Source organism: Daucus carota, chromosome 4 (assembly GCF_001625215.2).
Source record: "Daucus carota subsp. sativus chromosome 4, DH1 v3.0, whole genome shotgun sequence".
NCBI classification, from domain to species: domain Eukaryota; kingdom Viridiplantae; phylum Streptophyta; class Magnoliopsida; order Apiales; family Apiaceae; genus Daucus; species Daucus carota.
This window is the reverse complement of record NC_030384.2, coordinates 30,845,735-30,866,930: the sequence shown is the minus strand read 5'-3', so window position 1 is coordinate 30,866,930 and position 21,196 is coordinate 30,845,735. Positions and strand designations below refer to the sequence as shown.

At 33.5% G+C, this 21,196-nt stretch overlaps 2 protein-coding genes and 1 long non-coding RNA gene across 9 annotated transcripts; 2 read left to right on the top strand and 1 right to left on the bottom strand.

Annotated features, from left to right (window-relative positions):
* Positions 1 to 1,699: 1,699 nt before the first annotated feature.
* Positions 1,700 to 5,228, bottom strand: LOC108216774 (uncharacterized). 4 transcript variants are annotated; one of them, XR_010291572.1, is made up of 7 exons: positions 4,938 to 5,225; positions 4,582 to 4,651; positions 4,360 to 4,442; positions 4,037 to 4,104; positions 3,732 to 3,839; positions 3,601 to 3,663; positions 1,700 to 2,136 (listed from the first exon to the last, which is right to left on the bottom strand). It is a non-coding gene; the product is annotated as an uncharacterized LOC108216774 (long non-coding RNA). The 4 variants fall into 4 exon arrangements; XR_010291573.1 differs by lacking the exon at positions 1,700 to 2,136 and adding an exon at positions 2,563 to 2,707 and having other exon boundaries at positions 4,938 to 5,227; XR_001806144.2 differs by lacking the exon at positions 1,700 to 2,136 and having other exon boundaries at positions 2,563 to 3,663.
* A 1,565-nt stretch (positions 5,229 to 6,793) lies between these two features.
* Positions 6,794 to 16,767, top strand: LOC108215637 (probable protein phosphatase 2C 8). Of its 4 annotated transcripts, XM_017388163.2 has the most exons (11): positions 6,995 to 7,131; positions 7,341 to 7,388; positions 7,948 to 8,056; positions 9,486 to 9,522; positions 9,611 to 9,655; positions 10,192 to 10,244; positions 10,684 to 10,845; positions 11,082 to 11,165; positions 11,975 to 12,064; positions 12,479 to 12,526; positions 16,418 to 16,767. In XM_017388163.2, exons 2-11 carry the CDS (start codon positions 7,378 to 7,380, stop codon positions 16,526 to 16,528), a joined length of 750 nt encoding a protein of 249 aa, XP_017243652.1. In that variant the 5' UTR covers positions 6,995 to 7,131; positions 7,341 to 7,377; the 3' UTR covers positions 16,529 to 16,767. The 4 variants fall into 4 exon arrangements, with proteins under 4 accessions (XP_017243650.1, XP_017243651.1, XP_017243653.1 ...); XM_017388161.2 differs by lacking the exon at positions 7,341 to 7,388 and having other exon boundaries at positions 6,794 to 7,131; XM_017388164.2 differs by lacking the exon at positions 7,341 to 7,388 and having other exon boundaries at positions 6,992 to 7,131; positions 7,965 to 8,056.
* A 977-nt stretch (positions 16,768 to 17,744) lies between these two features.
* Positions 17,745 to 20,720, top strand: LOC108218109 (WAT1-related protein At3g18200). Its single transcript, XM_017391032.2, has 7 exons — positions 17,745 to 18,589; positions 18,720 to 18,782; positions 18,874 to 18,990; positions 19,112 to 19,349; positions 19,509 to 19,667; positions 19,758 to 19,909; positions 20,277 to 20,720. Exons 1-7 carry the CDS (start codon positions 18,396 to 18,398, stop codon positions 20,446 to 20,448), a joined length of 1,095 nt encoding a protein of 364 aa, XP_017246521.1. The 5' UTR covers positions 17,745 to 18,395; the 3' UTR covers positions 20,449 to 20,720.
* Positions 20,721 to 21,196: the final 476 nt, after the last annotated feature.

The window sequence follows — 21,196 nt, the reverse complement described above, 5'->3', positions numbered from 1 at the left end:
GCCTTGCCGATCTTCGGGCTCATGTTTTAGACTTTCAGTTTCAGTTTATAATAATAATTATTATTATTATTAAAAAATAAATTATAGTCCGAAAATGGAGTAATAAGTATTTTGAATATTCCTTTCAACAAAAAAAAATATTTTGAATAAATTCATATTGCTATAAAATAATATATTAAATGATTGTCAAAATTTTAGTCAAAATTACTTATAAATCTTATCAAGAAGGTCTGACGAAACTTATCAAGAAAGACTTTCCTAGCTTATTAAGTAAGACTCTCATAGCCTAAGTTTATTAAGCACGAACCTTACAATCTAATGCTACTCATTTACCTTATTTATAAAGTTTTGTTTGATTGGTTAAAGATGGCGGCTATGTCGTTAAAACATTTTAGTTTTTCTTTTTCATACTGTATAGATATTTAATTGTTTGTGTATTAACTCGAAATATTGATATGTCATGTTTAAAATATTTATTATACATATAAGAATGATGAACCTTGCAAAATTAAAATTTGATGTTTTGAATGTTTCTGGAAATAATTTTTTTTTTTTGGTTCCTTGATGCGGAATTACATCTTACTACTAACAGTTTAAATGACACTATCAACTCATAAAAAGTCCCACTATTGAACAAAATGTCAAAACAATAAACTTTATTAGGCATATTGGTCTAAGTAATGTGAAGTGGTGCCACTTGATGTATGTATAGACAAGTCAAGCACCAACTCTCTTATACATATATATATACAAGCTGCCCAAGGAACCAACTGCTTAACCGCTTATGGTTAGAATGGAAGCTTATAAATAGTCAAGTAGTGTCAGTTTCATTTGAAATCAACAATATATAATACTCATTATGCACACTACACACTCACAAACATTAAGCAAAGGTAGAGAGATAGATTCGTAAAAAGCTAGAGCTTAGATAGTTGTGATTTGTTGTCATTGTAACTAACCATTGTGTTAGATTTATAGCACCCTTGATGTTTATATAATACGCATATATCCCTTGAACTTGTTGGAGTTAGATTTCGAATTACAAACTTAAAATCGATAATCTGTAAATGAAAACGAATTCCTAACACAACACAACTACATACATACAATGTTTCTCCGTCTTAGAGATTTTTATATTGATGAACTTTTTTGTGTTTAATCAACACAACTACATACGATATGAAAATTGACAGTTTGCTTGTACAAGATTTTTCTTAACAATTCTAAGCAATACTCTTCTTTCTCCGTGTGATGGATATGTTTAAAATAAAACATTACTTGGTTATATATCTCAAAATTAAATTCTTTATTAGAAAACAAATAAACTAGCTTTTTGTATCTAACAAAAACAGCTTCTATGCTCATTCCTTTAACTTGTACATTCTTGAAAATATATGTCTTGTGGCATATTGTATTTTTTTATACTCAAATACTAAGTAGAAATGGGAAGTTTCCAGTTCTTTAATATGATATAACTAGTGAAAGAAACGCGCTTCGCGCGAGTGAAAAAAAAAATATAATATATATATTTTTTAAAATTCTTACGACTTATAATTTCTGAGTCCTTTTATTTTGTGTTTGTTGTGAGGATATAAAAAAAAAATTGATAGCTATAAAGAGTGTAAGAGTGAATCAAACATTTAACTATATTGCAATTTAATTATTTTTTTTTGTGAGCAAATGAGAAAGATACCTCATATAATATAAAGATACCTCATATAATATAAAAATTAGGAAGAACACTATACATAAATGTTAGAGAGGACTCCCTCAAATTAAAACAAAACAAACACCTGAACAAACCTCCAAAAAAAAAAACAAAAACTAAGAAAATACAACGAAGAACGTACAAACCAGTTTTAAAACAAAGAGGATTAGTCCCAAGAATATAGTTCTGATCAATACCAATCGATAATGCAAACTCATATCATAGATACCACGTCAAGGAGAAAGACAAAGAGGATGCAAAACATGGCTTGCCAAGGGAACGCAAAACAGATCATGCATGACAAACTACTTTAGGTGAAATCAGGTGGTTTCACAGCACAGTGTATTTAAGCAAGAGCAAGCAGCATATTTGCAGGGTTTAGAAGTTCTGAAGAGATGAAAGCCACTGCTGCATGTACTTTTGGCGCTCTGCAAAAGTGTAGGAAGCTATTCAGTTTAACATAAACAGAAGGGAAAAATAAACGAATAGATACAAGAAGAGATTACAGATTCATGAACAAAATCAGTGATACCAAACATCATTTCATATACTTGCCATCAGAATGCTCAGCCGAGGGACTCTTTTAAGTCAATAACTGGTTATTTGCCATGTCCTCTGATTCCTTAAGATCATTTCTGTAGCAAGGAACCAGCACAGCAAAGCTATCATCGGCCTCATCATCACTCTGGAAATCAGGGGCATGTGGTTCCAGCCACCCAATCGACCAGCCCGAATCATTGGATTCAGAACCGCACAAACAAACACCGTCTGATGGCACCAAAACGTCATACTCTTTACCAATTCTCATTTCCTCCCTACTGTTCCATTTCTTCTTGATTTTCCTACTTGAAGAAGCCATCTTAGCCCCCTTTGCAGATGAAAATTTCCAAAAAATCCATTTCCCTCATCCCCAAACCCCAATCAGAAGAGGAGTTCAGTGAAGAACCATTATGCACAACAGGCTCTTTCTCTTTTCCACCCCATACCCACCAAGAAAATCTAGTTAAAGAGACGGCCATAGTTTCAAATACAATAATCTAGTCCCCCAACCAATATAAATTCCAATGAATAAGTTAAATCAATATTAACTTCTAGTCAAAATTTGGGGAGATTTGCAGTGACCACATGTATACTGAAATTCCACTCTACTCAATCGACCCTCACAAAATAAATTAACATTTCATAAGAAACCCCAAAGCTCTGTATACTGAAATCACCGAATAATCCACAACAGTCCTCAATCTTTCTCCAAATTAATCTAGAATTTGACCACACAAACCTTGACTCACTTAACAAACATGTAATCATGTCAACATAAAATTACCATAAATTAGGACGTTCCAACCAAATCCAACTCCCAAACCGTAATAAAGACAAAGGCCTTTTTTAAATTAGCCTAAAATCCTATCTGATGAACAAAACTCAAGAAGACCAAAATGATAATATAAATTTAGTAACCACTCAAAGTTAAAAACCACTCGTGCACACACACACACACACAGTGGAAACAACCCAAACTTGAGCCAAGCCCAGTTGAAGAAAAGATCAGAACTTGTTTGCGACAATCAATTACTCATCATCCGTGAAAGAAAAATCAGCCTACTGGCTCAGAAAATCAGCGGTTATGATCACCGTAAAAAACAATAATAATTTATACTAACAATTAGAAAGTGGTGAAGAAAATAACAACTTTAGCTCTGAAAACTTCCCTCTAACACAATCAGATCACACATACACAAAAACAATCAACTCAAACAAAACTAACAAAAAAAGTCACATGGCACAACATTCAATCCGGAACCCATATCAGCAAAGCTATCAACTTAAACAAAATTTAAGAGTAAACAAAAGAATAGAAAGAAGTAGATAAATATAAAAAGAAAGAGCAGAACCTTGAGTTGAACAGCAGCAGACACTTTGATGGCATTAATAGTAGCAGGATCATCTGCCTCCACCTGGGTAATTACTTTTTTAAGTAGACAGAGATCACGGAAAAAGTTGTTGTTATAATATTTTCACATACAGTGCATATGCTCGGAGATGACTGGGCAATGGTTAATCAAGACTATACTGCTAGACAGTAAAGAGTCACCAGACGATCCGATCATATTAACCTTTCATTGTCCCGAATCTGTAAAGGAAAAAATTGACCAACAAAATATAAAGAAGCTAGGAAAAAATTTGATCAACAAAATATAAAAAAGCTAGAAAATCAAAGAATTTGGAAATAAGAAGATAGCCATCCTGTCACAATCACTATTGATCACCATTCAGAAACTGAATTAGAGAATAATGTGATAAGAGAACAAATATGGGAAGACTTATCACCTTAACCAGGATCCATTCCTTGGCCTTGTAAATTCTGCTGTGAGAACGGAGGCTTATCACCTAAAAGCCTGAAATTCAAATAAAGAAGCAAACAAAATGAGATCGAACTAAAAAGAACGGATAGAAGGAGCGAGAGTTAGAATTGCAGAGAAAGAGAGCGGCAAACTCGTAGAAAAGCCCCGGAGGCATGAAACGCAAAAGGATGCGCGAAATGGAAAATAAGGAATCAGTAACCGATAGTAATTAATAAGCTATAGAAACAGAGAATTAAAATACACACTAAAAAAAGAGAAAACAGAGGAGTACTAGAAAAACAGGAATACCTAAAAGGAGGATTTTGGAAGATGCCATATATCACTAATCACTTGCTGATAACATTATAGCAGACTTTTAAACCAAAAAGCTTCTGCAGATTAAGAAAGTCTCTAATCTTAAGATGAATCCATCATCAAAGCATAAATTGCAACACAAATCCTTGTAAAGAAACATACAAAATTCGACATTTTCATCGGAAATTTCATGCACATTATACAGAATTCAAGTACCTTATATTCATGAAAACAGGTATCTGAAGCACCAAGGCCGCATTCAACAGTGATCACCCTCATGAGGCTCCTTAGAAGTCAAATTTCGGCCATAACAGAAAAAACCCAGGTGATAAAGTAGTCTAAAACACTAAAAAAATGTGAAAAACTAAATTTGAAGAACACAAAAAGATCACAATCCAGAGACACCAAGAAAATCAAAAATCCAAAACACCCATCAAAGAATCACCAAATTGATAAACACAGAACCCAAAAAACTGATGAAATGAAAATCACAAATTGAACCCCTCTAAATCAATATATACAACATATCAATACATGCAAGCACTAAAAAAAGGAGAGAGCTTGAGAATTACCTCTGCATAATGAAAAGATGAACTGAAAACCCTTAGAAGAAAGGTGATGACTGTGACGATAAAAGTGATTGAGAGAGAAGACTGGCTCAGACTGGCTCTGAAGGCATGGAAAGCAAAAGATCGTGCAAAATGAAAAGCCAAAATTCTGTAACTGAATAATTAATGAGATTTTAAAAAAGGGTTTCAATAAAACGAAAACAGCAAAAATCCGGAAGTGCTAGAAAAAGAGAAAAATTAGAGGGAGGATCCTAAGACATGACACGTCATCCATTCAAGACCCTCCTTTATATTATAAATATAAGATTCAAATATGTGTTTAACTATGTTCCAAAATTGTACTTTATTTGATCAACTTACCCACGTGACACTTGTTTTATTCATTAAACAATACTTATCAACTACTCCCTCCGCCCCCCTCAATAGTTTACATTGAGTTTGGGCACGGAGATTAAGAAATATGTATAAAGTAGTGGAAAAGAGAAAGAAAAGTGGGTGAAGTGATGGGACCCATTGATTTTTAATATATAAAAGGGAGATAGTGGAGTAAAAGTAGTGTGAAAAGGAAGAAAAAGTGGGAAAGTGGTGGGACCCATTAACTATTTTAGAAAATTTTGTAATGTAAAGAAATGAGGGGGACATCCAAAAGAGAAAACTGTAAGGAATTTAGAGGGACAGAGGGAGTAATAAACTCAAAGTTACCCATTGATAAGTTATTTAAGTAGTATTGATAGCTTCAATGATTAGCCGTTGATAGGTTCCATAGTTATTAGCCGATAACTTGTTCTTCACTAGCCGTTGATGGATTTGGATAATAGTTATTGAACTTTTATTCTTCATCCGTTGATAGCTTTGATATAGCAGTTGATCTTCACTTCACTTGAGTAATTTACATGACATTTAAAATTTATAATTTATCATCCTAACCACACATCTATTGATAAATCAAAACTATATTTGTTGATTAACGTGTCCTATGAATTGCTGATTTATAAAGCACATATTTTGTTACAAAATATATCATTCGCTGATGAGTACCTGATCAACGGAAACGAGATAATATGTTATCCATTAATCATCTACATTTACTTATACAAAATTATGCCAAGTATTTTGTTTTATCATTAAAAAACACCATATTCCTAATAGATACCCTATCTCGGAATGAGTAACACGTGATACCATATCTCAGACTGCAAAATGAGTCTTCCAGAAAAGAAAAATAAGAAACAAAATATTACTCTTCCAGAGGTGTATTCCATTAAGATTTTAAAAAATTGTTTTTCATTCATGAAATTCGAGGGCATATAATTCGGATCTTAAAAAATGTATCAAACTTTTGAGGAATTCAATTGAGATTTTACTACAAAATCTAGTGGTATTACGTAGCACGACAACAAATCAAAATTCAACCAGAATTTCAAATTATGCTTAAAAATCCAATGATATTCAATTGATATTGTTTAAAATTTATTAAAATATGATGATATTCAAATATTGATGAATTTTTTTGTACTTCACAAATTGATGGATTTTGTGAGATTAATTTGTTAAGTGTATTTTAAATTTTTTAAAATCTCACCAAAAATTATGAGATTTTGAAAACATGTGCTTAAATTTTAAAAAATCTATATCAACCTGCTACTTTTTACTAAGAATCCGTATAAAATCAAAATTAGATAAAATTCTTTAAAATCTAAAAATCTAAAAATTAAAAACAATTCATTAAAATCCCGATTAAATACAATCCTTTATTCTCGACCTGCGTCACATTTCTAATGCAGAATGGCGAATGCTGGTAATTTCGGAGAAAAATGTAAAATACATAGTTTTGACCTGCGAGAAAAAATTACTATTGTAGTCTTGTGCTGTTAAAAGCATAAAAAAAAGAGAGTAATCAACCAGGGATTGTCAAAGAGTTGTCGAAGCAACAAAAAATCTAAGAGCAGAAAATGGAGAGGCTTGATGAATCAAACGACCACAATTCAATTAAGAAGCGCGATGCCCATTTGGATCCTCCCTCCAACCCTACTCCTAAAAAGTCAAAAACTGATGATAATCAAATGAGTACTGGTAATGAATTGTTGTTTGCAGTCCAAGCAGATGGGGCGGAAGATAAGGGCTCCAGGCATTCTATGGAAGATAAATTTGTTGTTTTACCTGATGCCACTCTCAACTTCCCTCCTGGAACCCTGAGGTTTTCATTTTTTACATACCCATTTGTGTATTTGCTGTTTTTTTATATAGTTTATGTAGTTTTTAGGGAAATTTGATGTTGGGTTGGTTGTGCGTTTAGCAAATTCATTGTTAAGATTTCTTACATGCTTGTGCTTTTGGATATGCTTTGTTGTGTATTAGAGTTAATAGATGCCGTATTTTAAGCGCTGTTTATTTGATTTTGGTTAGGTTTTATGTATATTTGAGGTGCATTCCGAGTGCATAGATGTTCCGAATGTAAGTTTCTTATATTCATTCGAATCCAGATAGTTTAGCTTTGCTGCCACTGCATTACCATCCGCAAATGAGATGAGCTGATTGGCTTTGTGTTCGGTTTCGGTTTATCTTGTTTGTATATGAGCCAAATTCGAGTAAAGTTTTGAGCCTCAGTTCATCACAAGCTTTGGCTTGTCAAACTCTGATTGCAAGATCACTAGTAAACTCGGTTACAGGCTTGTTGTCTGATGTTCAGCTCATCTCAGCCTGATTGCAGGGCTGCAGTGCTGCACTGTGTTACACATCTTAATTTGTTTACTAACTATCTTCTGGGATATGCATTGTAAAGTTATAGTCATTTAATTTCTTACATTCGAGTGGCTTTAGGTATAGTACACAGATTTTCATTTGTTTATGATTATTAAAAAGGAAGTAGTTAGAAAAGGTAAACATCACCTGCAAAAATTTTGTCAAACATGATTTTCATTTTAAGACACCTTGTGTAATTTAATGTATGTAAATTTGTTTTGCTACTAATTTTAAAAGTTATCTATTCATATATTTGTATTTTGCTTCACAGATGTGCTCACTATGCAGTATATGACGGACACGGAGGTCAACTAGCTGCCGAGTATGCTCAGAGGCATTTACATGCAAATATAATGGCTGCTGGCTTACCACGTGAGTTGGTGTGTGTTTGCTTGGTCCTGTTTTCTTAATGCTTTAGATTCAATGGTTAGTGAAATTGTTTCAGGTTGTCTCTTTCGACTGTTTATTGTATTCCTTCTGCCCTGGTCATGGGTCTTGATACATAACAATATATAAATAGCTATATAGAATCATCATAGTTTAGATGAACTTGCTGTGTTTAGTAATGGTATCGCTCTCCCTCCCCCCTTCTCTCTCTCTCTCTCTCTGTTTTTATATATACTATATTATTGAAGCCGAACATGCAAAAGTTTGGTCGTTGATTTGTAGGTTAGATGACTTAAATCAAAATGACTAGAACCATTAGATTGATTTCTATATTTTACTTCTAAGATGCTAGTAAAGGTTAAGGTTCGAATCCATTAACAACATATTGAAATTTTTATATTATAATATCTATATAAAATACTAATAAGTAAGGATCGAATCCCATAAAGAAAATATTAAAATTCTCTCTCTCTCTCTCTCTCTCTCTATATATATATATATATGTGTGTGTGTGTGTGTGTGTGTGTGTGTGTGTGTGTGCGTGCGTGCGTGTGTGCGTGTGTGTGTGTGGGCGCGCGCGCGTGTCTTGAGTAGAAGCAATATTCAAAATATGTTTTTTTAATGAATTAAAGTGTGTGTAAACTATAACAAGGTGGCTTAGTTATATTTAGAAGGCCCGTGGGAGTGACTCATGTTGTGTTGGTTGGGGAGAATGGAATGGAATGCAATGAGTAAAATTACTTGATACTAATACTCTTGGGGTTCATTGCTTTCTAATATATTTGGTGGCATCACTTAATTTTTACACTTGAATATGTGTGATTTTAAGGGCATTAATTTGTAATTTAGTTTGAGTCTTGAATGATGAACACTTATTAGGCATTTGACAAAAGTATATAAACTATTTTCTGTGCACCATTTAATCCTCATGAAGCTGCCCACACCTTTATTGCATAATAATGCCGCCTCTCATTTTTTCTATTTGGAATATTTATTTTGTATAAGGTATATTTTGGTTGCCTCTTAACTCTTAAGTTCTAGTAAAGTAATATTCGGAAGTACTTTTTACCAACCTTGGTTCTGAGATTATATCGGGTCGAAATATGTATCTTGATTCTAGCCAACTTATAGTTTTGTCAGTCCACTTCATACGGAAATATTGTTTAAGACTTTAAGTTATAATAAAATTTAGGGCTGTTATATCTCTAACCCCTGTTTTGAAATGTATGAAGACAAGTTTAGCATGGTTTTGGGAAAAGTACAATTAAAGAGATTGAATGAAATAATATGTTTTATGTAATATCTTTGCAATTATATGCAGAGAAGTAAATAAGTTTAAAGTTCCGATGAAGATATACCTGTTTAAAATTGTTATAGTTATGATTTGCGTCTCACTCACTTTGTACCCTATATTGATTGCAGTTGGATGTAAAAGCTGCGAAAAGAGCCATATTTGATGGTATGATTTTTTAGTATTTGAAAGACATTATATATGTTGCCTACTAAATTTTTTTGGTGAAGTACTAACACAGTGATTTCTTTATCAGGGTTCAGGAAAACAGATGAATCTCTTCTGCAGGAGAGTGCTGCAGGTATTGAATTATATACTGATCATTTTTCTTGTATTTAAGTTAATGAGATGTACAATGTCACGTAAATAATGGCAATGTAGAGTATTTAATTTTACAAATTCACATGCAACCGTTATATTACTAAAGAATATTGAGAATGATACCATGGATTGTAAAACCAAATAGAAAGACTATGGAAAAAGACTTGGATTAACTTTATGATTGTCTGTAGTCTAGATGTTTTCTTATTTATTGTAAGGGAATGTAAACACTTGGTAGGGTTTTTGTAAGAGCATTTTTATGATAAAGGACTTCTTTCAATAAGATTTTCCCAAGTTCTTCATCTGTCATTGGTTATGGGTGAATCTATAAAGCCTCAGACAAAGCTAGTGTTATTGTTAATGAGATTTTTTTTATAAACAAGTATTTATTTGATATTAGCACCTAAAATTTTATATTCCTTATTAAAATAGAAAATTTCTTATTGTTTATGAATTTGTATAAAATTTCACCTAATATTTCTCTTTTTAAACATGGTTTCTGTGTAATCTTGTTAGGGGGATGGATGGATGGTGCTACAGCTGTTTGCGTGTGGGTATTAGGTCAAACTGTAAGTTTGTACCTTTCTGCCAAGTACCTCTATTCAAAAGTTATATAGCCTAGTGGTTGGTTTTGCTTACTTGATGCTTGATACTTGTAAAATGGTCCTGTATGTACTGTTAGCAATGATAATGCACGAGGACTGATGTATAATTTGCGGAGAGGATTTCTTTTAGCATTTACTGCAGCTTTTGGCACTGAAGGATTAAGAGGCTGTCTGATTCAAATGAGTCGCAGGGATTCTCTAAACAAATGATTGATGATTACATTTACTTGATTTTATCTGTTGTCACATTAAGGTGTTCGGCAAGTGTTAGACTTATAGGGAAACATGCAAACATACATGTGATTGTCTGTCCTACTTTACCCTATCTTATGCTCAGCTTTATGTAGTAAATTTTCTCCTAAATTTACTGTAATTCTTATTATGTTCTACTCACTGTAATTAGGTGTTTGTTGCAAACATTGGAGATGCAAAGGCAGTTGTTGCACGTTCATCAGCCACCAATAACTTAGAGAATGAGTCAAATGATTCAAATCCATTAAAAGCAATTGTGTTGACAAGGGAACACAAGGCCATTTATCCACAAGAACGGGCACGTATACAAAAGGTTAGGGAATTTTGCTTAATATTAATATGGAAATGTTTGATTGGACTGAACTTTCACCAGTCACCGTGTTATCTGAGTCAGCCCAACCTAAAAAAGTTAAAATTTCTTCTTTCTTCAGGTGCTACCTGCACTATGGATACACTTTGCTGACTTTATTACAATAATTCAATTATGAAACAGCAGGAAAAACTATATCACCATCTTATTATCACTCATAAGCATGCAACTACTTTCAGGCGGGTGGTTCTGTGAGTGCGAACGGACGACTCCAAGGGCGACTTGAGGTTTCTAGGGCTTTTGGAGATCGTCAATTTAAGAAGGTTTTCTTTTACAGAATAATGTCATGATATTTTTACTTTGTGTGCCCAACCTGACATGCATATAGCATTTTAGAGGAGGAAATACATGTCATATCGCGAAATGATATCATTCATGATACCTCTCAGATTGACTATTATCATCTCATTCTCATACTTCTGTTGCCCGTTGGCTCTAGCCACTCAGTGTATGTGAGTGCATGAAGGATTATCACTCTCATTTATTTGCAAAATAATTTAAAATATAATATATATATGAGAATCAAGGGTTTCAGGCCTGGTGGTGGACGCACCTTCAAGGCTCCACACCAAACCTTCAAACACTCTGTAGAACCGGTCACAATCACCTCATTTTAAGATGGAGCTTTTGTCCCTGTTTTGTATTTGTTCTTCTAAGATTCAAGTTTGCTTCAGAATATAAATTTAGACAAGGTAATGCTAATTGAACATATATAATCTATGAGGTAGCTGGTCCAGAACTATCATTTGTTAGCTACATTCTACCAGTGTTTTTTTCCCGCTGGTAGAAAAAAACTCTAAACTGAGTCAATTTTCTGCTGGTAGACAGTAGCCCCTGTGCATTCCCATGAAAAATAGCATAAGAGATGTCCAGTGGCGCTATAGCAGGTTGTTCTCTGTTATGTTTTTACCTTCACAGCTGCTGGTTCTATATATTTAGTGTTGGATTATTGTTTCAGTTGTCTTCTTCCGGATTATTTAAAAATATATCTTGACGGATCAGATTATATCTGGAACTTGTCGAGTGGCACTTTTATATAATGCATCATTTCAATGAAATATGTCAACTCCAGGTGGGTGTTGTTGCCACCCCAGATATCCATTCTTTTAACCTTACAGAAAGAGACAAGTTCATTATTCTTGGCTGTGATGGCTTATGGGGGGTAATTTCTTATTACCTATACTCATTTACATATTTGGGCCCTGTTTGGAAGTTAGAGGTTTGATAAAAATTAGAGGTTTGACAATGTGAATCTTCTAATATTGGTGTTTGGTATTTAGAGGATTAAAAAATTGGATTGAACACAAACAACTAATTTTGAAAAAGCTATTTGGAGGAGTTTTTCAGTAGGGTTGGCATATGTCTAGTTAAAGTACAAAAGCTAATCAAACAGTTTCATCCAAAACAACTAATTCAATCCGCTAGTCAAAACAGTTACTTCATTCTGCTAGTCAAAACACATAATTCTATACGCTAACAGTTAACTGCTAATCAGCAAACAGGGCCTGTCGTGTACATAGATTACCTTCTAGTGTCATTTTACTCAAAAACATGCATACATTAATTTATCTTTCAGGTTTTTGGAGCAAGTGATGCTGTTGAATTTGTTCACAAGTTGTTGAAGGTTAGTTTGCATCTTTGCAATCATCATTTCTTTGTAGTTGATATATATAGTAGTTATTAAGTGCCTAGTTCCTTATCAAGTTTGTTGAAAATTGAAATTAGTGCTTTCCTAGTGGGTATTAATATGCGAGGTTTTGGCTCGGAAGAAATTCAATTTGCATCACATTAGTCACAAAGGCCCCTCACCCTGTTTTTTGTTGATTTCAATATATATTTTGTTAAAGGTCAACTATTATTATTTATTAATATCATATTCTACAACCTCTTTTATTTCTTATGTAAGGGAAATTATTAATGTTACCCTTGTGGTATTGGCTTTTATGAATGACACCATTTCGTGTTTTTGACTTACAAGTGGTACCACTGTGTATTTATCTAGCAGTTAAAAACAACATTCAGTCAAGGAAACATTTAAACTCTCATTTTCGTAGAAACTCTGATATGCAAAGAGAAAAGACCCCGATTGTCGATTGTCATTTATCTGGGCTTGTAATGCCCTAATTGTCATTTAAGTAAAAAATGGCCCTCACCGTCACTCTGCAACACAACTTAAAGTTGCGTTACTATACCCTTTAGAACGTCACACGCATTGACGTTTACCAGGTATTACTTTTGTCTACTTTTGTCTACGTAACTAGAAGTTACGTTAGCAATATTACTTTATAAAAAAAACCTTGACATTAATAATTGTTATCATTTTAGGGTTCACATTTTGGGTTTTTAAAAGGATTTATTTATACTTGAAATAAATCGACTGACGGTTAGGATTTAGGATTGAGGTTTTAGGGCCTTTAGGCCCTATACACATGAGTTTGAATTTCATATTTTCGTATGTGAAAAGAAGTATAAATATCTTCATAAACCAAACGCTCGCTAATGAGCACTGCATCTTCAAAATTGTAACCTTCCCACGGCATATAAGCTACTAATACGTTTTTCCCCAAAGCGAGTTCGCCACCAATTGTAGCGGCGCCATGCTTTGGGCTTTTGTCCAACTTCCAACTCAATATCTTAGTCATCTTTCTTCAAAGGCCGTTGATTCTGCTTCCTTGATTGAATAATAGAAGGTGAATCAATAAGACAGTACCGGGCTTGTGATAACAACACTTGCTTTCGTGCTGGAATTATCTTTCTTGTCCTTCTACTTAAGGGGCAAAGAGAAGCGCTTTTGCTACTGAGAAAGCGAACGGTCGGCACGAAGGTTCAAGACTTAGCCGCGCGTTAGTGAAGCTATATTCTCATAGCGAGGCGCTTCGAGTTAGCGAAGCACTGTAGTAGCGCCGAAGCCCTATGTGCTATAATGCTGAACCAAGGACAAGGACGCTCCGCCTTATCTATAGAAGCAGTCAACTGAGTTCTGAACGAATGAAATTAGCTCCTTGCTCGAGCCTAAACCCTAATTAATTCGAGGTTTTAGGGCCGTGAGGCCCCAAAGCCGAGGAACCAAATTAAAAAATTAATCTAAAAACATACATTAATAGTTTTTAATATTTTAGGGTTCACTTTAGAATGATTTATTTATACTTGAAATTAAATTACCCGACGGTTAGGGTTTAGGATTGACCCTAAACCCTAATTAATGCGTGGCTTTAGGGCCGAGGAACCAGTGTAAAGTTAATACTGGAACGTAAATTAATCGTTGTTAACATTTTAGGGTTCACCTTTGGGCTTTAGAATGATTTATTTATACTTAAAATTAAATCGACTGTTAGGGTTTAGGATGGAGGGTACCCTCGATCCTAAACCCTAATTAATGCGAGGCTTTAGGGCCGTGAGGCCCTAAAGCCGGGAAGCCGAATTAAAAAATTAATCTTAAAAACGTAGATTAATAGTTTTTAATATTTTAGGGTTCGTATTAGGTTTTAGAATGATTTATTTATACGTGAATTTAAATTAATTTTAAATTTTTTAAAAAATAATATTCAAAATGCAACTTAAGTTGAGTTTAGGGTGTAAAACACAACTTGAAGTTATGTTTAACCTTTAAACGTTATTTTAAGGAACGTTTCAGATTATTAAAAAAACAAATTAAACATCCTGAATGTGACACGAACTCACGTTTTGGAGTTCAAAACTGAAAACGTGGGACGTAGCCGCGTTTTGTCCTAAACGCCTGTTTAAATGGCGTTTTGGAGTGACACTCAGGGCCATTTAATTGAATCGTGACTTTCAGGTCCATTCTTTTAAGCACTGTGACTTTCAGGGCCGTCACCCATATGCAGAACCTGTACTAAATAAGACAATAAAGTCTGATACTCCCTCCGTCTCAATTTATAGGTCCATTTAGGAATAAACACACATATTAAGAAAAAAATTGGTTAGATGGAATCTTATCTCATGTATCATTAATTAGTGCATTGATAACTGAGAATATAGTTGAGTTTCAAAAAAATCACAATAAATATAGGAATTTAGTGCATTGAGAAATGAGAATAATGTTGAGTTTCAAAAAAATCATAATTAATACGTAGATAAATTTGTATTGAAAGAAGAGAGGGACAAGTATTTTGGGACAATTTTTTTTTCCAAACTGGACCTATAAATTGAGACGGAGGGAGTATCATGAAATGCATCAACAAATACCTTCTTTTTCAACTAATTAACAAGGAAAAATAAACTTTAATCAAGAGATTATTATCTTGATTATAAGCTTTCAATTCTCTTCTTTAATCCCTCTCTTCTAACCCTTCTTTTCTTCCTTCTCTCGCTAATTGTGTTTATAGTTTAATTATTGTTTTCTAATCTATTTATAATGTTAAACTTATTATATTTGCACACAAGGACTACTCTTTTGCATATAGTTCATATTTAAAGTTCTTAAAAGAAATTACCTTATTAATTATAAGAAAATCATAATTTCTAAGTTGGTTACACTATATGTGTGTGTGTAATTAATACCATTATTCTCTATCTTTCCAACTTCATATTTATGAGTCTTGCCATTTAAACAATAACTCTAGAATAATATCGATAACTTTCCGATATTTATTATTTCATTGCTAAAAGAAATTTCCTTAAATAGCTTCTTTAATAAACTTTATCGAGAATCTCATTATTTATTTCCTAAAATATATATGCACATATTTTTATTTTTCAAACTATTTAAATACATACCTCGAGTCACCATTCTTTTCAAATATAAATAGCAATTAATAATGTCACTTTTTATATTCCTCTCTAGTGACGAGATAAATATCCCTCGTAAATCTCTGAGAGTCTTATAAAATGAATAATTCGATTTGATTATCCTTAGCACTATATTCGGGAATCATGAGAATAATTGTTTTTAATAAATTAAGTAATTAAATATTTACATACTAAATGTATTTACTTACTTTCGAATTTTGTAGTCGTTACAGTAATAAATACACACAGGCATAATCATATCCGGATAAGTTAATTAAATCATGTAACAGATAATTCAATGAACATATATTAACACATAGCATGACATTTAATCGAAACAAATAATATTTAGTTATAAAAATAACCGATCGTTATACTATTGCTACCAATATTATGCTCATTATTAATAATTGAATCATTTATTTACTTATAAACATATATAACTATTTATCACTAATTAAATAAATAAAATAATTAAAAAAATATATAATCACATAAAATTCAGTTACACCAGTGCTTGGCACGGATTATTTGCTTGTATTGATATAATATAGATATGCTTTTGATCTTCAGTCAATTTTATGGCTTTAATCAGTTTCACTGTTTAACTATGATTGCTCTGTTATACATAAAATTCGTTATGGCAGGCAAATATATGTTCACCATTTTTATTGCTCTCTAGTATTAAATTTAAATTTCTTGGGCCACTGACCCTGCCTGTCAAATATAATGCTGCCTTCTTAAGCCTTTTCTATCTTTTAAATAGGAGGGATTATCTGTAGCAGCTGTTACTCGTCGCCTTGTCAGGGAAGCTGTCCGTGAGCGAAACTGTAAAGATAACTGCACTGCGTTGGTTATTATTTTCAAAAGGCAGTAGCATAATCGAGAATCTAATCTTGTATAATTAGTTTTCTTGCCCAAGCAACTTTGTTACTAGGACATGTCTACTATTTTTATGTTGTGTTCTACAAGTTGGCTGCCTTTCAGTACCTCAGTGATGTCAGATACTTAATTGAAGTGTTTGATGTCATTAGTGAAATCAGTGGTTGTAAATTAGTATATCAGACATTATTGTTTCATTTCAAGACATCCAAATATGTGTACCTTTTCAATTCATATTACAATACTGTTGTTTGATTGAACCGTGAACAAAATTTCTTAAATTATATGTTATGAAGGAATATTCTCATAATCTAAGTTCTTTGCACCTCTGTGGCAACCTTTTGGGGGCCAAGTTGATTGAATAAACCACAAGGTTCATGAATACGGCAAATTCCTAACAAGTTGCCATTTATATTCTGACACTCAGTGATACAGTAATCAGACTCTGTTAAGTGCATGAATCATAGCATATTAGTAAATTATTGCAGTTTATTTTCTATTGCCAAATGGGGCTGCAACAAGCAGTCTTTTATAGGGACTGGAAAGATAGAATATCTTCGTAATTTTATTAATTTCAGTTACTGTGCCATATACTTGGGGTTGATAGGAAACATTATAGTTGCAGCTATAATTCCTACATATATACAATGACGAAGTTGTAGATACAATGTTCATCGCGGTCTGGTCTCGGTGGCATGGCATCTTTCAGCTCATCTAGCATTGCCAACATATACAAATGGTATCTATATAGCTTATCATCATGTGTTTCGGTTCCTTATTATAAACTTCATCTAATCAATTATATGCAAAATCATTGGAAGGACACATGATATCTCTGATTGCTACCCAATTTTTCAGCTTTATTTATTCTTTTGGGAAGCAAGTTTGCTCCCCCTGTGACTCAATTATGATCACGAGATGTTACACCATCAAAATCTAAGTAGTTATGATTTTCGTTAGGTTAGTGATGATGAAGATGTTTAAACTAATTCTAAGTGTTTCATTTATCTTTGGCCTTTGAATTATCATTTTCGGCTTCTTTTTCGGAAATTTGTTTAACATATTTGCAGTTGGATAAACAGAGTCGACTCATCTTACGCAGTTTATAATAGTTAAACTTTTTTTGGAATGTGGTTCTTGTAGTCTTGGAGATGAGATAATTTTCCAAAAAAATTTATGCAACGTGAAATAAAGGGTAAAAGCTAGTACCAAATTCTGGTGGCATTGGTATACAAGTTCAAAACAAAATCAAAAAAATCTCATGTGTCTGCTTAACACTAATTATATATTAATGGAAGATGATTACAATTAATCTCAAGTGGCCTGTGATATTAGTTTGGTGATTATATATAATGGTCAGACCCAACAAAAAGTAATATATTTTGGGAGAAAGATTGTGCCATAATCAATGAATAGAAGAAGTCTGTCTTTCATCATATGCCATAGCTGCCTGGACAACATGCTTTACCTCCAATTTGTCTCCTACACAGAGTTCAAATTTTAGTCAACAATCAAATTTAATTATTTCAAACATATGATTAGCAAATCATTAGCAAAGTTGCAAACAAGCCAGTTCTTTTCCATATGTTTTTATGTAAGAAGTTATTTGCAGAAGAGTCCCCCAAGTACTAATAATGAACAACATGGTCCTTCAACTTTAAACTTAACATGGACTTGAGATGACTTATCAACAATTTTGTTTCTGTCCATAGTATTGGCACCTAATTATGCATTAATTTTTTTTAGAAGGAAAATGATTGATGTACAGTTCTTCTATAAATAGCAGTCACTGTCTTGTGTTTGTATAGACTTCAAAACTGTAAGTGCAAGAGTAAGAAGAGAGAAAAGGGAGAATCTTAAGAATGGGGAAACATATGTTCTTTTCGGATAAAATGAAGCTTCTCATAGCATTGCTTACTTTGCAGTGTTGCTATGCAGGGTTTCACATTGTCTCTCGAGTTGCACTTAACATTGGTGTTAGCAAAGTTGTTTATCCAATCTATAGGAACATCATTGCATTGCTCTTGCTAGGCCCTTTCGCTTATTTCTATGAGAAGTACGTTCTTCACATCTGTTAATTTACATGATTAGAACTAGTATTCAATAAAAATATACTTGGAACTATTTTTTTGTGAAAGGATATTTGGAAATTTCAAGTTCTTACTATGCGTTCTTTGAGTTTTCAGGGATCAAAGGCCACCTCTTACGTTTTCCTTACTGGTTCAGTTTTTCTTGCTGGCACTTGTTGGGTAAGCTAGATTGCAGCAACATCACTTTAGCTAGCTGTGTCATAGTCATTTCCGTTTATTAACTGATACTTTTTATTCCTTCCATAATCAGAATTACTGCAAATCAAGGATTTTATATCTTGGGATTGTACTATGCATCCCCAACGTTGGCATCTGCTATGCAAAACTCTGTGCCTGCAATAACCTTTGTCATGGCTTCTGCTTTAAGGTAATATTATATGTAAGAAAATAGAACAAATATGAACACATGAAATGTTGTATACAGAAAAGAGCTAGTTCCGGGAATATGTTTTTGTATTAATTCCTTTATTTGTGATGGTTGTTTCCAGAATAGAAAAGGTTAACATTTTGAGGAGGGATGGATTGGCCAAAATTCTTGGAACAATTGCTAGCGTAGGAGGTGCAACTATCATTACCCTGTATAAAGGTCCTCCTCTGCTACACAACCAGCAGTCGCAGCAACCACTAGAAGTTCATTCCCTAGCCAATAAAACGCAGAACTATACGTGGGGTTGTATATACATTCTTGGACACTGCTTATCATGGGCTGGTTGGATGGTGTTTCAGGTATTTAACCTGATTACAAATAGTTCACTCTCCTATATCATTAATATTTTTTTTTCTCTTTTACAAGTTGAACTTAAAAATTTATATCTTTGTGTATGCACATATAACCACTCTATGCTAAGATACATTTGTTAAGCTATTGTCTCTCTAATTTTCCAGGCTCCAGTGGTGAAGAAGTATCCAGCTAAACTATCACTGACATCATTTACATGCTTTTTTGGACTGATTCAGTTCTTAATAATAGCAGCATTTTTCGAAAGGGATCCCAAGAATTGGCAAATCAAGTCAGGGGAGGAGATATTTACAATCTTATATGCTGTAAGTGCTTTTGCAACATCATATACGTGTGTATTGTTCATTTGAATGTATACACGTTCTTAATAAATTACTATATTGTGTTTTGTTTAGGGTATTGTTGCCTCTGGAGTAGTCATTTCTCTCCAAACATGGTGCATTTACAAAGGAGGTCCAGTTTTCGTTGCCATCTTCCAACCAGTGCAAACCGTTTTAGTTGCTATTATGGCATTTATAGTTCTTGGTGATCAGTTATACTCTGGAGGGTATGCTCATGTTCATATTTACAATTCAGTACAAATTCTGACATGCGTATAGACACTCATACACTTTATTTTGAGCAAAAAGTGCAACATTTTCTTAAATTTGTCAAATTTGACACTTGGGATACGTATTCATGTGGGAAGTTACAGTAGGTTCTGCATACATTTCATGAAACCGTCTTAATTTCATTGCAATGATGGAAGGCTAAGCTTGAACTAAATGCTTTATGCTACACGATTTTACAGTACCATTTGTTAGGTTTTATTTCCCAAGGATATAGTTTGGTGGTCTGATCACTTCATTATTACTTCCATGTAGTACATGCATGTATTCTCTGATATATCTAACCTGCCAAGTTCTTGACTGCAGAATCATGGGGGCAATTCTGATTGTGATCGGTCTCTACACAGTTCTATGGGGTAAAAGTGAGGAAACCAGGGTGGAAAACAGTTTAAAGGAAGATACGCTCACAAAGCATCTTCTTGATCCTGTGGAGAGACAAGCTGAAGAATGTGCTGTTGGAGTGACAGACATCCCTTGATCAAACAAAAGAATTCAAATGGATGACTTGCTGTCTCATGTCTGAGATACTCTCAGTACATACATGTAAATCTAAACATCAGTGTCTTTCCATTATTCTTTTGATTAAAATATAATCCAAATGAGGAGCCCATTTCTAAGTTGTTTTAGGCTTTTTACTGTTTCAAATGGTCAGTTGGCATGACCAGGTTGTCAGATTTTGAGGCTTCATGTATTGTACTTCTACAACTGTGCACCACTAATGATTATTTCTATAATTACATTCTTAATTTTGTGTTTCTTGAGTGGACTTTAATAATTGCAAGCAAGATACACTAATAATAAAGATGTTTAAAAGGCGTCGTTAGGGCTGAGCAAAACTGAACCGAAACCGAAAAACCGAACCGACCGAATTATTTCGGTCCGGTTCGGTCCTAATTTTCTGAAATTGCGGTCCCTTCGGGTATTTCAGTCCAGACCATTTTCTTGCAATTTTCTGCATGAACAACTTCCCTATAGACTACTCTACGTACTATCTTCTGTTCTTCTGTTTGCGCCTAAAGATCTTCCTCATTCTTTCTCTGATCAGAGGTCAGTTTCTGTCAGTACTAATGCATAGGCCACTTGAACCATCTCTGATCTCTCCGTCCCTATCAACAACCCTGCACTCATACATGTACTACATTCTTTCGCAGGAGAAAGTCTTTGCCAAACGTCATCTGAGAGTCGATGCAATAAAAGAACTCGCGTCGTTGCTTTTTTATGTCAAA